At 47.0% G+C, this 18,008-nt stretch overlaps 1 protein-coding gene and 1 long non-coding RNA gene across 7 annotated transcripts in view; one reads left to right on the forward strand and one right to left on the reverse strand.

The window, feature by feature from the left end:
* The window catches only part of LOC134948791 (uncharacterized), a 38,474-nt gene that overhangs the window by 17,704 nt on the left and 2,762 nt on the right, over window positions 1–18,008 (forward strand). For all 4 annotated transcript variants that reach the window (XR_010183020.1, XR_010183021.1, XR_010183022.1 and 1 more), the window contains 2 exons: window positions 6,989–7,087; window positions 15,916–18,008. The exon at window positions 15,916–18,008 is cut by the window's right edge and continues 2,762 nt beyond it. This is a non-coding gene — a long non-coding RNA (uncharacterized LOC134948791). The remainder of the gene's footprint in view (window positions 1–6,988; window positions 7,088–15,915) is intronic.
* Window positions 1–18,008, reverse strand: part of SHROOM4 (shroom family member 4) — a 398,216-nt gene that overhangs the window by 8,217 nt on the left and 371,991 nt on the right. For all 3 annotated transcript variants that reach the window (XM_063937014.1, XM_063937016.1, XM_063937015.1), the window contains 2 exons: window positions 14,677–14,869; window positions 6,973–7,245 (listed from right to left, as the gene is read on the reverse strand). In XM_063937014.1, the coding sequence (XP_063793084.1) occupies window positions 6,973–7,245; window positions 14,677–14,869 (466 nt within the window). The remainder of the gene's footprint in view (window positions 1–6,972; window positions 7,246–14,676; window positions 14,870–18,008) is intronic.

Raw genomic sequence — 18,008 nt, forward strand, 5'->3', positions numbered from 1 at the left:
AAACATGTGAAAAGCTACAAAATACAACAAGAGGGTGAAAAACACACACACATAGGGGTATAAAAAAGTTGGACACTATTGCTCAAATTGCATATTTTGCTGGGTGTAAAATGTGCGATAGCCAAAATGTCGACAGCACAAAGCTGAGGCATTTCTAATGTGATTTAAAGTATTTTAACCTTATCAGCAGGATAACGAGATTTATGGTAAGAACTTACCTTTGTTAAATCTCTTTTTGTGAGGTACACTGGGCTCCACAGGGATGGACAATGGGGTGTAGAAAGGATCTTGATCCGAGGGCACCAAAAGGCTCAAAATCTTTGACTGTTCCCAAGATGCACAGCGCCGCCTCCTCTATAACCCCGCCTCCTTGCACAGGAGCTCAGTTTTTAGTTAACCAGCCCAATGCAGTAGCAGGAAAAGAGACGACAACAGTTAGTAGCCACATACACCACACTCTCACGACAGGAGAAGTGTCAGCGGCTAATGCCATACCAACCCAAAGAAGCTAGGTGCGTCAGGGTAGGCACCTTGTGGAGCCCAGTGTAGCTCGCAGAAAGAGATTTAACAAAGGTAAGTTCTTACCATAAATCTCGTTTTGTGCTGCGAGGTACACAGGGCGCCACAAGGATAGACATTGGGGATGTCCTAAAGCAGTTCCATATGGGAGGGGACGCACTGTAGCGGGCACAAGAAACCGGCGTCCAAAGGAAGCATCCTGGGAAGCGGCAGTATCGAAGCCATAGAACCTTATGAACGTGTTCACTGAGGACCACGTAGATGCCTTGCACAATTTTTCAAGGGTCGCACCACGGCTGGCCGCCCAAGAAGGTCCAACGGACCGAGTAGAATGAGCCTTAATGTGGGCAGGAGCTAACAGACCAGCCTTCACATAAGCATGTGCAATCACCATTCTAATCCATCTAGCCAACGTCTGCTTGTGAGCAGGCCAGCCACGTTTTTGAAAACCAAACAAAACAAATAGAGAATCCGTACCACACCCAAAGACCGTTCATTGGGAGACAAGTCAGGAGATACAAGGGCCAGAACCACAATCTCCTGGTTAAGGTGGAACGAAGAAACCACCTTAGGTAAATATCCAGGATGAGTCCTAAGGACCGCCCGGTCACGGTGAAAAATCAGATATGGGGAACTACAGGACAAGGCACCCAAATCCGACACTCTTCTAGCGGAGGCAATAGCCAGCAAAAACACCACCTTAAGAGAAAGCCACTTAAGGTCAGCTGAGCCAGGAGGTTCAAATGGGGACTCTTGCAACGCCTCCAAAACCACCGACAAATCCCAAGGAGCCACAGGTGGGACATAGGGAGGTTGGATACACAACACACCCTGAGTGAAAGCATGTGACCATCAGGTAAGGTCGTAACGTTTCTCTGAAACCACACCGACAAGGCAGAAATATGAACCTTGAGGAAAGCCAGACGCAGGCCCAAATCCAGGCCCTGATGCAGAAAAGCCAAAAGTTTGGCCGTACTAAACTTGGAAGCGTCATAATGGTTAGATGCGCACCAAACAAAGTAAGAATACCAGACCCTATGGTAAATCCGAGCAGAAGCCGGTTTCCGGGCCCGTAACATAGTTTTAATGACCGCCTCAGAAAAACATTTAGCCCTCAAGACGGAAGCTTCAAGAGCCACGCCGTCAAAGACAGCCAGGCCAGGTCCTGGTAGACACAGGGGCCCTGAACGAGGAGGTCTGGGCATTAGGGAAGTAGAATTGGACGCTTTGACGAGAGGCCCTGAAGGCCTGAGAACCAGTGCCGTCTGGGCCACGCTGGAGCTATGAGAAGCAGGATTCCTCCTTCTTGCTTGAACTTCCGAATTACCCTGGGCAGAAGTGACACCGGAGGGGGCAGAAGTGACACCGGAGGGAAGACGTACGGCAACCGAAACTTTCATGGCACTGCCACCGCATCCACGAAAGCTGCTTGAGGATCCCTTGTCCTTGCTCCGAAGACCGGATCCTTGTGATTGTGTCGAGACGCCATCAGATCCACATCTGGAAGGCACCACCTTTCCACGAGGAGTTGAAACATTTCTGGATGGAGGCCCTACTCTCCGGCATGTACGTCATGATGACTGAGAAAGTCCGCTTCCCAATTCAGGACTCCCGGAAAGAATATTGCCGATAAGGCCGGCAGATGGCGTTCTGCCCATTGAAGAATCCGCGAGACTTCCTTCATTGCCAGGCGGCTTCGAGTGCCGCCTTGATGGTTTATGTAAGCCACTGTGGTGGCAGTGTCCAACTGTACTTGAACAGGATGGTTTTGTATTAAATGCTGGGCCAGGTTCAATGCATTGAAGACCGCCCGCAATTCCAGAATGTTGATTGGGAGGAGAGACTCCTCCTTGGTCCACCGACCCTAAAGGGAGTGTTGCTCCAACACCGCACTACAACCCCGTAGACTGGCATCCGTCGTCAACAGGACCCAGTCAGGTATCCAGAAGGGATGGCCCCTGCTCAACTGTTGTTCCTGGAGCCACCAGGATAGCGACAGACGGACGTCCGGAGTCAATGAGATCATGTGAGACCTGATCCTGTGAGGCAGGTCGTCCCACTTGGCAAGAATCAGACTCTGGAGAGGGTGAGAATAGAATTGAGCATACTCCACCATGTCGAATGCTGACACCATGAGGCCCAGCACCTGCATCGTTGAATGAATCGACACTTGCGGACGAGAGAGGAAGCAACGAATCCTGTCCTGAAGCTTCAGGACTTTCTCCCGAGACAAAAACAACCGCTGGTTGTGAGTGTCCAACAGCGCTCCCAGGTGCATCATGCTCCGAGCACGGACCAGGGAGGATTTCCTCCAGTTGATGAACCACCCGTGGGCTTGCAGAAACCGGACTGTCAGATCTAGATGACGTAGGAGAATTTCCGGGGAATTTGCCAGGATCAACAAGTCATCCAGATACGGTAGGATCCTGACCCCTTGATGGTGGAGCACCGCCGTCATCACCGCCATAACTTTGGTAAAAACTTGCGGGGCCGTAGTTAAACTAAAAGATAACGCCCAAAACTGGCAGTGGAGGTTGCCAACCGCAAACCTCAGATACTGTTGATGCGACACTGCTATAGGAACATGCAGGTAAGCATCCTGTATATCCAGGGAGACCATATAGTCCCCAGGTTCCAAGGCCAGAACTATAGAACGAAGGGTGTCCATACGGAACTTGGAAATTTTCACAAACTTGTTCAGTGCCTTGAGGTTGAGAATGGGCTGAAAAGGGGTGGTCTTCAGTATGCCGAATGATCCTGGCGCACAGTATACCGGCGCCGGAATATCGGCACCCGGCATACCGGTAGATATTCTCCCTCGTGGGGGTCCAAGACCCCCCTGGAGGGAAAATAAAATAGCGTGGTGTGCCACCGTGCCCGCAAGGGGCTCCTTTGCGCTCGCCATGCTGTCGGTATGCTGGCGGTTGGGCTCCCGGTGCCGGTATGCTGGTCGCTGGGAGCCCAGCCGCCGGCATACCATACTACACCCGCCGAAAAGACCCATTCGGCTTCAGGACTAGAAACAGCGGAGAGTAGTACCCCTGGCCTCTCTGAATAAGAGGCACTTGTACCACCACTCCTGTGTCCAGGAGGGCCTGTACCACCGAATGTCTTTGCCTTGATCTGATCCGCAGGGACGTCTGTCAGGCAAATTCGACGAGGGGGACGGTTTTTGAAGGCTATGGCGTAACCTCGAGTAACGACTTCCCGTACCCAGGCATCTGAAGTGGTCTTCAACCATTCCTGGGTATACCCTAGAAGCCGGTCCCCCAGGGGGAGGCCCGCCCCATCATGCGGCAGGCTTATCGGTCTTGGAAGCTGGCTGACGGGCAGCCCAGGCTCTTTTGGGCTTTGGCTTACCAGGTTTGGAAGTGCGGGCCTGTTTGTGGTACGCCTGACCTTTTGCTTTACCTGAAGGACGAAAGTGACGAAAGGAAGTACTTTTAGCCTTTGGCACAGAAGGAGCGGTACTTGGCAGACAGGCCGTTTTGGCAGTAGCCAGATCAGCCACTATCTTATTTAAGTCTTCTCCAAACAGGATATCTCCCTTAAAAGGGAGTACCTCTAGTGTTTTTCTAGAATCCAGATCCACGGACCAGGATTGCAGCCACAATATCCGGCGAGCTAGGACTGACGTAGTAGAAGCCTTAGCTGCCAGAACACCGGCATCGGAAGCCGCCTCCTTAATATAGTGAGAAGCTGTGACAATATATGATAAGCATTGTCTAGCATGGTCAGAAGAGAGTTCAGCTTCCAACTCTAGGGCCCACACTTCAATAGCTTCTGCAGCCCATGTCGCTGCAATAGTGGGCCTTTGCGCAGCACCCGTGAGGGTGTAAATCGCTTTCAGACAACCCTCCACACGTTTATCCATAGGCTCTTTCAGAAGCGTGACGGTAGTGACAGGTAGAGCTGAGGAAACCACCATCCTTGCCACATGCGAGTCCAGGAGGTGTCTCCCAATTTTTAGACAGCTCTGGCACGAGGGGTTATCAAAGAAGCAGCTTCTTATGAGGCACGAACTTCTTACCTGGATTTTCACAGGGTTCCTGACGTATATCCACCAGGTGATCAGTATGAGGTAAAACTTGTTTAACCACCTTCTGACGCTTGAATCCATCTGGTTTCTTAGGAGGGACGGATGGCTCGGGATCATTCGTAATCTGTAGGATCAACTTAATAGCCTCCAAAAGATCAGGAACATCCACTTGTGAACCACTATCCCCCTCAGCATTATCTGTGTCAGAATCTGTGGGGTCAGTGTAAGTGCCATCTTCAACTGACGAGGTGTCAGTGACAGCAGTGGATTGTGAAACAATAGCTCGCTTAGAGGACCCCTTGGTCTTAGGCGTGCAAGGGCTAGTCCTTTTAGTAGTCAGTGACTGGTTCAATTTCTTCAATTGAGCAGACAAGTTATCTGCCCACTGCAGGTTAGCCGCAGGGACCATATACGGCTGAACCGGCATAGGAGGTCCCATAGGGGGCGTTAGTTTAGTAACTAGCATATTCAGAAGTGTGGAGAAAGTAGCCCACGGTGGGTCATTAAGGACCCCCGTTGCCACAGTCCCACTGGGAGGCAAGGAACCCCCAGAACCAGAGCCCTCAGCTGCTATATTCTCCTCATAGGTATCTGTGGCGTCAGCAACACCGGTAGTGTGTTCGGCCCCAGGCCCGCTACCCTCATACGCAGATGATATAACTTGCAATATCAGGTAACACAGTACAATTGTCAGCAGCACAATACCTGACCCAAACCCCTGCTTAATGTAGTCAGCACAAGCAGGGACACAGGAGAGATACGAAAATCTAGAATCACAGAAAAAGTCCAATTAAAGTATGTTTCGTGAATATCCTATATTACAGTATCATAAACCTGACGCACCAAGCCCCCTCAGGTTATAGAATATAGGGTTTATAGCAAGTTGAGTGAAAAACACGAATGAAAATCACCCAGCAAGCTAATGCACACACATATAGTCACAGTTGTACAATGCAGAGGTTATTACAAACAATAATACTGCACTGGACTAGCTTATATACAGCTATGTAAACAATCGATATAACACTGCACAGTAAAAACTGGATGTATATCCCAGGGTACTTGTACCAGAGAACCCTGACTAAATGCACTTTTTCTTAACTACCACTGTCTAAATGACATGCAGAATACTTAAGTGTCTTGTAAAGGCACAGCGCTGACTACCAGGCGGCTTTACAAAGGTGGATTTGCCCAAGCAGTCCCAGGAACAGTGTAGCTGAGAGAAATGGCACCCAAACACTGACTGGGAGTGAGGGAGAGACAGATATGCAGCTCCAGGGTTGGAACATTTACTCTAAATGGCGCCCTGGGGCTGGGGAAGGGGCTCCAGGTCTAAGCTTTATCTACTCTGCTGGCATAACCACCTGGTACTGCGGGCCAATATAAATAGGTTTAGAGAGAAAACCTGACCTGTACCCATGCCCTGGTGGTCTAGTGGGGTCGCCTGTATGCCACAGTGTCCACCGCCAGCGCGCGCGGCCCGCCTCCCACCGACCGCGCCGGATCACGATACAGAGCGGGTCGCGCAAGCGGGACCCACTCACCACCTGCTGAAGCGTGGCCACACGATCCCGGAGAGCCCCAGCCGTGTGTGTCTAACAGGAAGAAAACCTGTTGGTGCCCTCGGATCAAGATCCTACTCTACACCCCATTGTCCATCCTTGTGGAGCCCAGTGGAGCCCACATCAGAAAACATGGTTAAAATTCTTTAAATCACATTACTAACTTGTCGGCATTGTACAGTCAACATTACTCTGTCTATAGTTGACTGTCAACAGCATAACTGTCGATATTTAATGGTGCTCAAGCATTTAAATATGCCAAATTCACAGATTTATTTTCCACTCTTGTTAAATTCAGAAAAATACTGTACATTTATATGTGCAGAAATATGTGGTTCTGGTACGAATGGTTGACCATGTTAAGGTCAACATTCATTATGTCGACCACTATTGTTCGACATAGACATAGTCAACACAGACTAATACTTGACACATGGAAATGGTAGACATGGGACAGCTCGACACATGGAAAGGCCGACTTTTTTTAAAACTGTTTTTGGTGTCAATTTTTCCGTAACATGACCAGGAACTCCAATTAGTGTACAGCGTCGCCTTGCATGGTTCGCTCGGCACAGGTTACCGTTCCCAATCGTAGTCCACGTGGATGGTAAATTATTTTTATAAAAAGCCATGTTGGCCTTTTCATGTGTCGACCTGTCATGATTCGACCATTTTCATGTGTTGACCATATAACTATGTCGACCATGTCAACCAATAGTGGTCGACCTAATGACTGTCGACCTTAACATGGTCGACCATCAAAACAGACACCGGAATATGTCATGTCAAAGTTTTTAGCTTAGACAGGTTGTGTTAACTATGGTTATTATTGTTATATATGCCAAGTAATACCTTCTCTTCCATGCAGGGTTCCGAGTCTTCACTACTCAAGGCACTCTCCACCCTGCTCAGCCGTCCAGAGAGCGACAACAGCAAGTTGACCACCTTGTCCAGGTCCCCAATGAAGGTTCGGAACTTATCATACTCGTTGGGTTTACAAAGGTTCTTGAGCAGGTTCTCCAACTCACTACCAAGGGTCGCATTAGCATTTATGTCCTCTTGAAGACCTTCCTGGGCCTCATGAAGGACAGAAAGCTTCTTGCTAATGCTTTCTATTAGTTGCATCTGTTAAATAGTGGAGAACTAGTAAATGACCCCATAAATTACAGTACAGTTAAAATAAGAATTTACTTACCGATAATTCTATTTCTCGTAGTCCGTAGTGGATGCTGGGACTTCCGTAAGGACCATGGGGAATAGCGGCTCCGCAGGAGACTGGGCACAAAAAGTAAAAGCTTTAGACTAGCTGGTGTGCACTGGCTCCTCCCCCTATGACCCTCCTCCAAGCCTCAGTTAGGATACTGTGCCCGGACGAGCGTACATAATAAGGAAGGATTTTGAATCCCGGGTAAGACTCATACCAGCCACACCAATCACACTGTACAACCTGTGATCTGAACCCAGTTAACAGTATGATAAACGTAGGAGCCTCTGAAAAGATGACTCACAACAATAAACAACCCGATTTTTTTGTAACAATAACTATATACAAGTATTGCAGACAATCCGCACTTGGGATGGGCGCCCAGCATCCACTACGGACTACGAGAAATAGAATTATCGGTAAGTAAATTCTTATTTTCTCTGACGTCATAGTGGATGCTGGGACTTCCGTAAGGACCATGGGGATTATACCAAAGCTCCCAAACGGGCGGGAGAGTGCGGATGACTCTGCAGCACCGAATGAGAGAACTCCAGGTCCTCCTCAGCCAGGGTATCGAATTTGTAAAATTTTGCAAACGTGTTTGCCCCTGACCAAGTAGCTGCTCGGCAAAGTTGTAAGGCCGAGACCCCTCGGGCAGCCGCCCAAGATGAGCCCACTTTTCTTGTGGAATGGGCTTTAACAGATTTTGGCTGTGGCAGTCCTGCCACAGAATGTGCAAGTTGAATTGTACTACAAATCCAACGAGCAATTGTCTGCTTAGAAGCAGGAGCACCCAGCTTGTTGGGTGCATACAGGATAAACAGCGAGTCAGATTTTCTGACTCCAGCCGTCCTGGAAACATATATTTTCAGGGCCCTGACTACGTCCAACAACTTGGAGTCCTCCAAGTCCCTAGTAGCCGCAGGCACCACAATCGGTTGGTTCATGTGAAACGCTGAAACCACCTTAGGGAGAAATTGAGGACGAGTCCTCAATTCTGCCCTGTCTGAATGAAAAATTAGGTAAGGGCTTTTATATGACAAAGCCGCCATTTCTGAGACACGCCTGGCTGACGCCAGAGCTAACAGCATGACCACCTTCCATGTGAGATATTTTAATTCCACAGTGGTGAGTGGTTCAAACCAATGTGATTTTAGGAACCCTAAAACTACATTGAGATCCCAAGGTGCCACTGGTGGCACAAAAGGAGGTTGTATATGCAGTACCCCCTTGACATACGTCTGAACTTCAGGCAATGAAGCCAGTTCTTTCTGGAAGAAGATCGACAGGGCCGAAATTTGAACCTTAATGGATCCTAATTTTAGGCCCATAGACAGTCCTGCTTGCAGGAAATGCAGGAAACGACCCAGTTGAAATTCCTCTGTGGGGGCCTTCTTAGCCTCACACCAGGAAACATATTTTCGCCAAATGCGGTGATAATGTTTCGCAGTTACATCCTTCCTGGCTTTGATCAGGGTAGGGATGACTTCATCTGGAATGCCTTTTTCCATCAGGATCCGGCGTTCAACCGCCATGCCGTCAAACGCAGCCGCGGTAAGTCTTGGAACAGACAAGGTCCCTGCTGGAGCAGGTCCTTTCTTAGAGGTAGAGGCCACGGGTCCTCCGTGAGCATCTCTTGCAGTTCCGGGTACCAAGTTCTTCTTGGCCAATCCGGAGCCACGAGTATAGTCTTCACTCCTCTCCTTCTTATGATTCTCAGTACTTTTGGAATGAGAGGCAGAGGAGGGAACACATACACCGACTGGTACACCCACGGTGTTACCAGAGTGTCCACCGCTATTGCCTGAGGGTCCCTTGACCTGGCGCAATATCTGTCCAGTTTTTTGTTGAGACGGGACGCCATCATGTCCACCTTTGGTTTTTCCCAACGGTTTACAATCACTTGAAAGACTTCTGGGTGAAGTCCCCACTCCCCCGGGTGGAGGTCGTGTCTGCTGAGGAAATCATGTGCTGAACACTGCTGACAGTGCCACCACATGATTTTCCGCCCAGCGAAGAATCCTTGCAGCTTCTGCCATTGCCCTCCTGCTTCTTGTGCCGCCCTGTCTGTTGACATGGGCGACTGCCGTGATGTTGTCCGATTGGATCAATACCGACTGACCCTGAAGCAGAGGCCTTGCTTGACTTAGGGCATTGTAAATGGCCCTTAGTTCCAGGATATTTATGTGAAGAGACGTTTCCATGCTTGACCACAAGCCCTGGAAATTTCTTCCCTGTGTGACTGCTCTCCAGCCTCTCAGGCTGGCATCGGTGGTCACCAGCATCCAATCCTGAATGCCGAATCTGCGGCCCTCTAGAAGATGAGCACTCTGTAACCACCACAGGAGAGACACCCTTGTCCTTGGAGATAGGGTTATCCGCTGATGCATCTGAAGATGCGATCCGGACCATTTGTCCAGCAGATCCCACTGAAAAGTTCTTGCATGGAATCTTCCAAATGGAATCGCTTCGTAAGAAGCCACCATTTTTCCCAGGACTCTCGTGCATTGATGCACTGACACTTGGCCTGGTTTTAGGAGTTTCCTGACTAGCTCGGATAACTCCCTGGCCTTCTCCTCCGGGAGAAACACCTTTTTCTGGACTGTGTCCAGAATCATCCCCAGGAACAGTAGACGTGTTGTTGGAATCAGCTGTGATTTTGGGATATTTAGGATCCACCCGTGCTGACGTAGCACTACCTGAGATAGTGCTACTCCGACCTCTAACTGTTCCCTGGACCTTGCCCTTATCAGGAGATCGTCCAAGTAAGGGATAATTAAGACGCCTTTTCTTCGAAGAAGAATCATCATTTCGGCCATTACCTTGGTAAAGACCCGTGGTGCCGTGGACAATCCAAACGGCAGCGTCTGAAACTGATAATGACAGTTTTGTATAAGCATCTTTGATGTCCAGAGACACCATATAGTCCCCTTCTTCCAGGTTCGCTATCACTGCTCTGAGTGACTCCATCTTGAATTTGAACCTTTTTATGTAAGTGTTCAAGGATTTTAGATTTAAAATTGGTCTCACCGAGCCGTCCGGCTTCGGTACCACAAACAGCGTGGAATAATACCCCTTTCCCTGTTGTAGGAGGGGTACCTTGATTATCACCTGCTGGGAATACAGCTTGCGAATAGCTTCCACTACCGCCTCCCTGTCGGAGGGAGACGTTGGTAGAGCAGACTTCAGGAACCGGCGAGGGGGAGACGTCTCGAATTCCAATTTGTACCCCTGTGATACTACCTGCAGGATCCAGGGGTCCACTTGCGAGTGAGCCCACTGCGCGCTGAAATTCTTGAGACGGCCCCCCACCGTGCCTGAGTCCGCTTGTAAGGCCCCAGCGTCATGCTGAAGACTTGGCAGAAGCGGAGGAGGGCTTCTGCTCCTGGGAAGAGGCTGCCTGGTGCAGTCTTTTTCCCCTTCCTCTGCCCCGGGGCAGAAATGAGTGGCCTTTTGCCCGCTTGCCCTTATGGGAACGAAAGGACTGAGTTTGAAAAGACGGTGTCTTTTTCTGCTGAGAGGTGACCTGGGGTAAAAAGGTGGATTTTCCAGCCGTTGCTGTGGCCACCAGGTCCGATAGACTGACCCCAAATAACTCCTCCCCTTTATACGGCAATACTTCCATATGTCGTTTGGAATCCGCATCACCTGACCACTGTCGCGTCCATAACGCTCTTCTGGCAGAAATGGACATCGCACTCACTCTAGATGCCAGGGTGCAAATATCCCTCTGTGCATCTCGCATATATAGTAATGCATCCTTTAAATGCTCTATAGTTAATAATATACTGTCCCTATCCAGGGTATCAATATTTTCAGTCAGGGAATCCGACCAAGCCACTCCAGCACTGCACATCCAGGCTGAGGCGATTGCTGGTCGCAGTATAACACCAGTATGTGTGTATATACCTTTTAGGATATTTTCCAGCCTTCTATCAGCTGGTTCCTTAAGGGCGGCCGTATCGGGAGACGGTAACGCCACTTGTTTTGATAAGCGTGTGAGCGCCTTATCTACCCTAGGGGGTGTTTCCCAACGCGCCCTAACCTCTGGCGGGAAAGGGTATAGTGCCAATAATTTATTAGAAATCAGCAGTTTATCGGGGGAAAACCACGCTTTATCACACACCTCATTTAATTCATCTGATTCAGGAAAAACTACTGGTAGTTTTTTCACACCCCACATAATACCCTTTTTTGTGGTACTTGTAGTGTCAGAAATATTCAATGCCTCCTTCATTGCCGTGATCATGTAACGTGTGGCCCTACTGGACATTACGTTTGTCTCCTCACCGTCGACACTGGATTCAGTATCCGTGTCTGGGTCTGTGTCGACCATCTGAGGTAACGGGCGTTTTAGCGCCCCCGACGGTGTCTGAGACGCCTGAACAGGCACTAATTGATTTGCCGGCTGTCTCATGTCGTCAACAGTTTTTTGCAAAGTGCTGACACTGTCACGTAATTCTTTAAATACGACCATCCAGTCAGATGTCGACTCCCTAGGGGGTGACATCACTAACACAGGCAATTGCTCTGCTTCCACATCATTTTCCTCCTCATACATGTCGACACAATCGTACCGACACCCAGCACACACACAGGGAATGCTCTGAAGGAGGACAGGACCCCACGAGCCCTTTGGGGAGACAGAGGGAGAGTTTGCCAGCACACACCAGAGCGCTATATATATATACAGGGATAACCTTATGTAAGTGTTACTCCCTTGTTTATATTGCGTCTCAGGGCGCACCCCCCCCAGCGCCCTGCACCCTCAGTGACCGGAGTGTGAAGTGTGCTGAGATCAATGGCGCACAGCTGCAGTGCTGTGCGCTACCTTATCTGAAGACAGGAACGTCTTCTGCCGCCGATTTCTCCGGACCTCTTCGCTCTTCTGGCTCTGTAAGGGGGCCGGCGGCGCGGCTCCGGGACCCATCCAGGCTGAACCTGTGATCGTCCCTCTGGAGCTAATGTCCAGTAGCCAAGAAGCCCAATCCACTCTGCACACAGGTGAGTTCGCTTCTTCTCCCCTTAGTCCCACGATGCAGTGAGCCTGTTGCCAGCAGGACTCACTGAAAATAAAAAAACCTATTTAAACTTTTACTTCTAAGCAGCTCAGGAGAGCCACCTAGCATGCACCCTTCTCGTTCGGGCACAAAAATCTAACTGAGGCTTGGAGGAGGGTCATAGGGGGAGGAGCCAGTGCACACCAGCTAGTCTAAAGCTTTTACTTTTTGTGCCCAGTCTCCTGCGGAGCCGCTATTCCCCATGGTCCTTACGGAAGTCCCAGCATCCACTAGGACGTCAGAGAAAACAAAATATAAAGACTTAAAGATTTCAAGTCGGGTAATCTCCCATAACATGTCAGACATTAGAGAGACTTTACACCTTTAGTAAAGTTATACAAAATGTAATAAAAAAAAAAAATTGACCCAGGCATGATAAAATTCTTATAGCAATTTTGCTAGTTACTATAAAGTATCTAAACATTTCTATAGATGATTGTGGCCAGGGTCTCACTACACATTTGGTTCCAAACCATGTGCAGTTACATTACAACTTATACCATTATGAACTGCTTTATAATAGCTTAAGCTGTACAATAATGTTAAATGCTATTATAGTATATTCTTTACATTATATACACATGCTCTGTGTTACCATACATACAATTAGAGGGTGGTTGCTAGCTGGAAACTGTGTACGGAAGCCCTGAAATTATTGTAACTACTGGAGTGGTTCTTTCTGATAACGACCAGTACTATTAAAAGTCAAGTTACACTAGTTGGATGTTAGATGCCTGTTATCTCACTGCATGTATTCTGCTCTGTTAGATATTCTGGAAGACTAATATCATTAGCATATATTGTACGCGTCTCACTCTTTCCCATATGAGAAGCAGGACCCAGCAGTGTACCGTATGATAATAACGTGACAATTACTGCACCGTGCTCCCACACACACTGTTTTGCATGATTGACACAAGGAGAACAAAATAATAGCAAACACAAATTCTGAGATAAGAAATCTCTAATAACTAACTAGGATCCTGCAAATTAGTGCACACGGTTACCCTCTGTATAGAAGGATTTATTTGTTCTCTGGAAAAATGGCACATGCAACCTCAAACGTTGCAGATATCGAAATAAGAAAAAAAAAAACATTTAACAACATTTCTTGCAGACATCTATACAAATCAGGGGTTGTTCCCTGCATACTATAAACCATTATATATCATTATAAAGCTGCTATTATTCCCAATATTATTATTTTTGGTGGCCTTTTAAAGATAAAATGCAGTTAAATTATTTTCCCTAATAGAAACATTTCAACTCATGCATGTTGGTTATCTAGGGAAGATATAAGTCAGGGACATTGTTTTGATACATGGGCTGATAAAGGGGGTGTTCATAAATAGCATCTGTGCTGTGAATGACGGCAGAGTGGTTTTACACAGCCAAAAAGAAATAGACACATTATAATTAATAAGAGCTATAATGAAACACAGGCTCATCTGGATAAGGCCACATGCAATCATACATTGGTTCAGAGTAACCTTAGAATCTACACTGTCTCCAGGGTTACTGCTGGTATGCCAACTTTAATGCTGGGGTGGCCCTGGATCAGCTATTTAGGTAAGTGAGCAGATGGGATCAGTAAAACAAAAAGGTGGCAATTGGGAATAACTACAATATCTGACTTTAGTGCGTAATACATACAGTAGCTAACCATGCAATGTACAGTATAAATGCAAATGGGGAGGTCCAATGTACCCTAAATCTAGGTATGTTATATTAGTAGCCTAGGTATATAGCTGTACACGTAGACTAAAAATATAAGGCTCTTTAATTCTTGAGTATGACGACAGCAATTGTTGCTATGTGTCAGAATGGTGATCATTTGCCACATAGGAGAATGGTGCTCGCTTTTATTGTTCTGTATAGCAACACTCATTTAAAATGTGCGCAATGAATGTAGTGACTGTTCCCTAGCCCCACACGTAATCTGTGCAGAATCCATTGTAAAATATAAGGCAGCATTGTGGCCAATCAGAGCGCAGGGAACTGTTTAGTAATTGATAGTTTCACAATGTAGTCATTGCTGTAGCACAATTTAGTTATTGCTGTAGTACAGACTCTGTAATCAAGAAAATAATAATAATAAAAAAATCTGAGACCATAACACACCGGTCACATCGGATGACAGCTGAAGTACGTGGAAGACTTGATTGGCTCATTTAACCCCCCCCCCCCCCCACACACACACACACACACTTAGCATTGGCCGCTACATAATTAATCATAATAAAAGTATCTAAATGTATGGGTTTAACAACAAATTTCAGTTCTAAGTTTTACCTTCTTAAAAGTTAACTCATAGTCTTCCTCATCTGCTCCCGGTGTGCTTCCCAATTCCTCCTGCACGCCAGGCATTTCCTTCATCTTGTTCAGCAGCTCAGCCTTGGCCGCAGATGTATTGTAATAAGTGGCGCAGGAAGTGGGACTAACAGCTCCACACGCTGGTGGGGGGGAGATAGGCTGGAATTCATATCTATAAACAAGGAACAGTCAGACTCACTATCAACCCAAACACACAAACAACATAATATTAATGAGATAAACAATATTAGATATTTCCCCCCTATAATTAACGCTTTCCTTTCTATATTATCTACAGTCTTAGTTCCATTAACCCCTTTTCCATTTTCTTACTTACCACAATTCATCTAGAGCCAACACATATGAAGAATGTAAGCACAAGTAAATAAAACAAACAAGGCATGACCAGTATAAGCATTATATGAAGGGGGCTAGATCAGAATATGTATTACTGGTGTACTTTACTACAACAGGCTTAGGCAGCATATGGCTGTCTCACTTGTTTAAGACATTTTTGGTAGAAAGGGTATAAATGGCCAAGCTGTGCACACGTCAATATTTGTTCTTACATCTTCTTTATTATATTTGCAGCTGTTTGTCTGGGGCAGAGTTTACCAAACTCAGCCATTACAGTCCAGGTTTAAAGAAAATCCATGACTGAGCACAGGTGACTTAAGAACCTCAGTCAATTTGATTTAACCATCTGGAATTGCGCATGGATATTCTTAAAACCTGGAATGTAATAGCAGAGTTTGGGAAATTCTGTTCTAGGGGAAGCAGACATGTTAGGGTACAAAGTTTGCCAATATTAAAATCTTTAGCCATTGTTAATATTTAATACAATACAGCTCTATATGGCTTATTGTGAGCAAAGTTTATATTTCTATGGTAAATAAGTCTGTATTGGTTTTATTGTACATCTATTTCTTAATACCAGATGCTTTTCTACCAATGACAAAATAGGATTTTAATTACCTACCTGTAAATCCTTTTATCGCAGTACATAGAGGATACTGGGGTCCACATTAGTACCATGGGGTATAGACGGGTCCACTAGGAGCCTTGGGCACTTTAAGAAATCAATAATGTGCACTAGCTCCTCCCTTTATGCCGCTCCTACCAGACTCAGTTTAGAAAATGTGCCCGGAGGAGCCGGTTATGCTTTGGAGAGCTCCTGAAGAGTTTTCTACATTTAATTTTTCTATTTATTATTTTCAGAAACTGTGCCTGAGGAGACGGACATATCCTGAGGAAAGATGTAACAGAACAGTGGTGAGATTCGAACCAGCATACACAAACAAGAGGAAAGCCATGCTAACCAAAACTGAACAGGAACAGCAACAGCTGAACCGACAAAATTACTTAACGAAGTAACAGGGCAGGAAACACGAAGCACTAGGCGGGCGCCCAGTATCCTCTACGGCAGGCTTTCCCAACAGCAATCCTCAAGGCACATTAACAGTCCAGGATTTAGTGATATCCATGCTTGAACACAGGTGGATAAATCAGTATCTCGGTTATTTTGAGTTAACTATCTGTGTAGAAGCCTGGATATCACTAAAACCTGCACTGTTAGTGTGCCTTAAGGACCTAGGTTGGGAATACCTGCTCTACGGACTACGTTAGTATAATGGGGATGTACCAAAGCTCCCAAATCGGGTTGGAGAGTGCTGAGGTTCCTGCAGAACTGATTGACCAAACTAAAGGTCCTCACAGGCCAAAGTATCAAACTTGTAGAACTTAGCAAACGTGTTCAAACCCGACCAAGTAGCTGCTCGGCAGAGCTGTAAAGCCGAGATAACCCCAGGCAACTGCCCAGGAAGAACCCACCGAGCTAGCAGAGTGGGCCTGTACTTTAGGAACCGGCAATCCTGTGGTAGAATAAGCGTGCTGGATAGTAAGTCTGATCCAGCGAGCAATAGAATACTTTGAAGCAGGACACCCAATTTTCTTGGGATCATAGAGAACAAACAGCGAGTCAGATTTTCAGTGACGAGCTGTCCTCTTCACGTAGATCTTCAAATCCCTCACAACATCCAGGGACTTGAGGTAGCACAATGTGTCAGTAAGCACCAGAACCACAATAGGTTGGTTGATATGAAACGCAGACATGACCTTCGGAAGAAACTGCTGACGAGTTTTGAGTTCAGCTCTAGCCTCATGAAAAATCAAATAGGGACTTTTGTGAGACAACGACCCCAGTTCGGACACACGCCTTGTGGAAGCCAAGGCCAACAGTGTAACACTCTTCCATGTAAAAAACTTAACGTCAAGCCAGTCCAACTGCAGAAACTCGAACACCAAGTTAAGATCCCAAGGTGCCGTGGGAGGTACAAAGGACGGTTGGATGTACAGAACACCCCTCAAGAACGTCTGAACCTCAGGGAGGGAAGCCAATTGTTTCTGGAAGAAAATGGACAAGGCGATATCTGGACTTTCAAGGAGCCCAAACGTAGGCCCACATCCACACCTGACTGTAGAAAAAAAGAGAAAAACATCCCAGTTGAAATTCTACTGCAGGAAATTTCCTGTTTTCACACCACGAGACATATTTTTTCCAAAGATGGTGGTAATGTTTAGACATTTCCCCCTTTCTTGCTTGGAATGCCTTTCCAGGCTAAAATCTGATGCTCAACTTCCATGCTGTCAAACGTAGCAGCGGTAAGTCTTGATAGACGAATGGCCCCTGATGCAGAAGATCCTCTCGTAGAGGCAGAGGCCACAGGTCCTCCAGGAGCAACTCCAGTAGATCCGCGTACCAGGCCCTTCTCGGCCAATCTGGAGCAATGAGAATTGCTTGAACCTCTTCCCTTTTAATTCTTTGAGAATTCTTGGGATTAGAGGAAGAGGTGGGAACACGTAAATCCTCTGGTAAACCCATGGAGTCACCAGAGCATCCACCGCCACTACTTGTGGGTCCCTCGACCTGGAATAATAGCATTTTAGCTTCTTGTTGAGATGAGATATATAAAATATAAAACACATATATAAAATACATATATAAAACAAATATGTGTAACACTTTCACACCATTCTTTTTCACTCTTCACATTATTCACACATGCAGCAGTAGCTGCTCCTACCTATCTAATGCTTTACTTGTATCACTCTTGAAGTGCCCTGGGGTTGTCTGGCTGGGTGGCAACCCCAGGGCACTGCACCCCGTCCCCGAACCCTTGTAGTTAGTGTTAGGGACTTACCCAATGAGAGGCTACCTTGGTGCGGTGGGTAAGCTCATAGCCCTGGCCACGATTATGCTAAATGCCTCTGGTTATTACAGGTTGAGCTAGTGTGAAATAGTGCACCTGCAT

The sequence above is a fragment of the Pseudophryne corroboree genome, chromosome 8 (genome assembly GCF_028390025.1).
Source record: "Pseudophryne corroboree isolate aPseCor3 chromosome 8, aPseCor3.hap2, whole genome shotgun sequence".
Taxonomy (NCBI): domain Eukaryota; kingdom Metazoa; phylum Chordata; class Amphibia; order Anura; family Myobatrachidae; genus Pseudophryne; species Pseudophryne corroboree.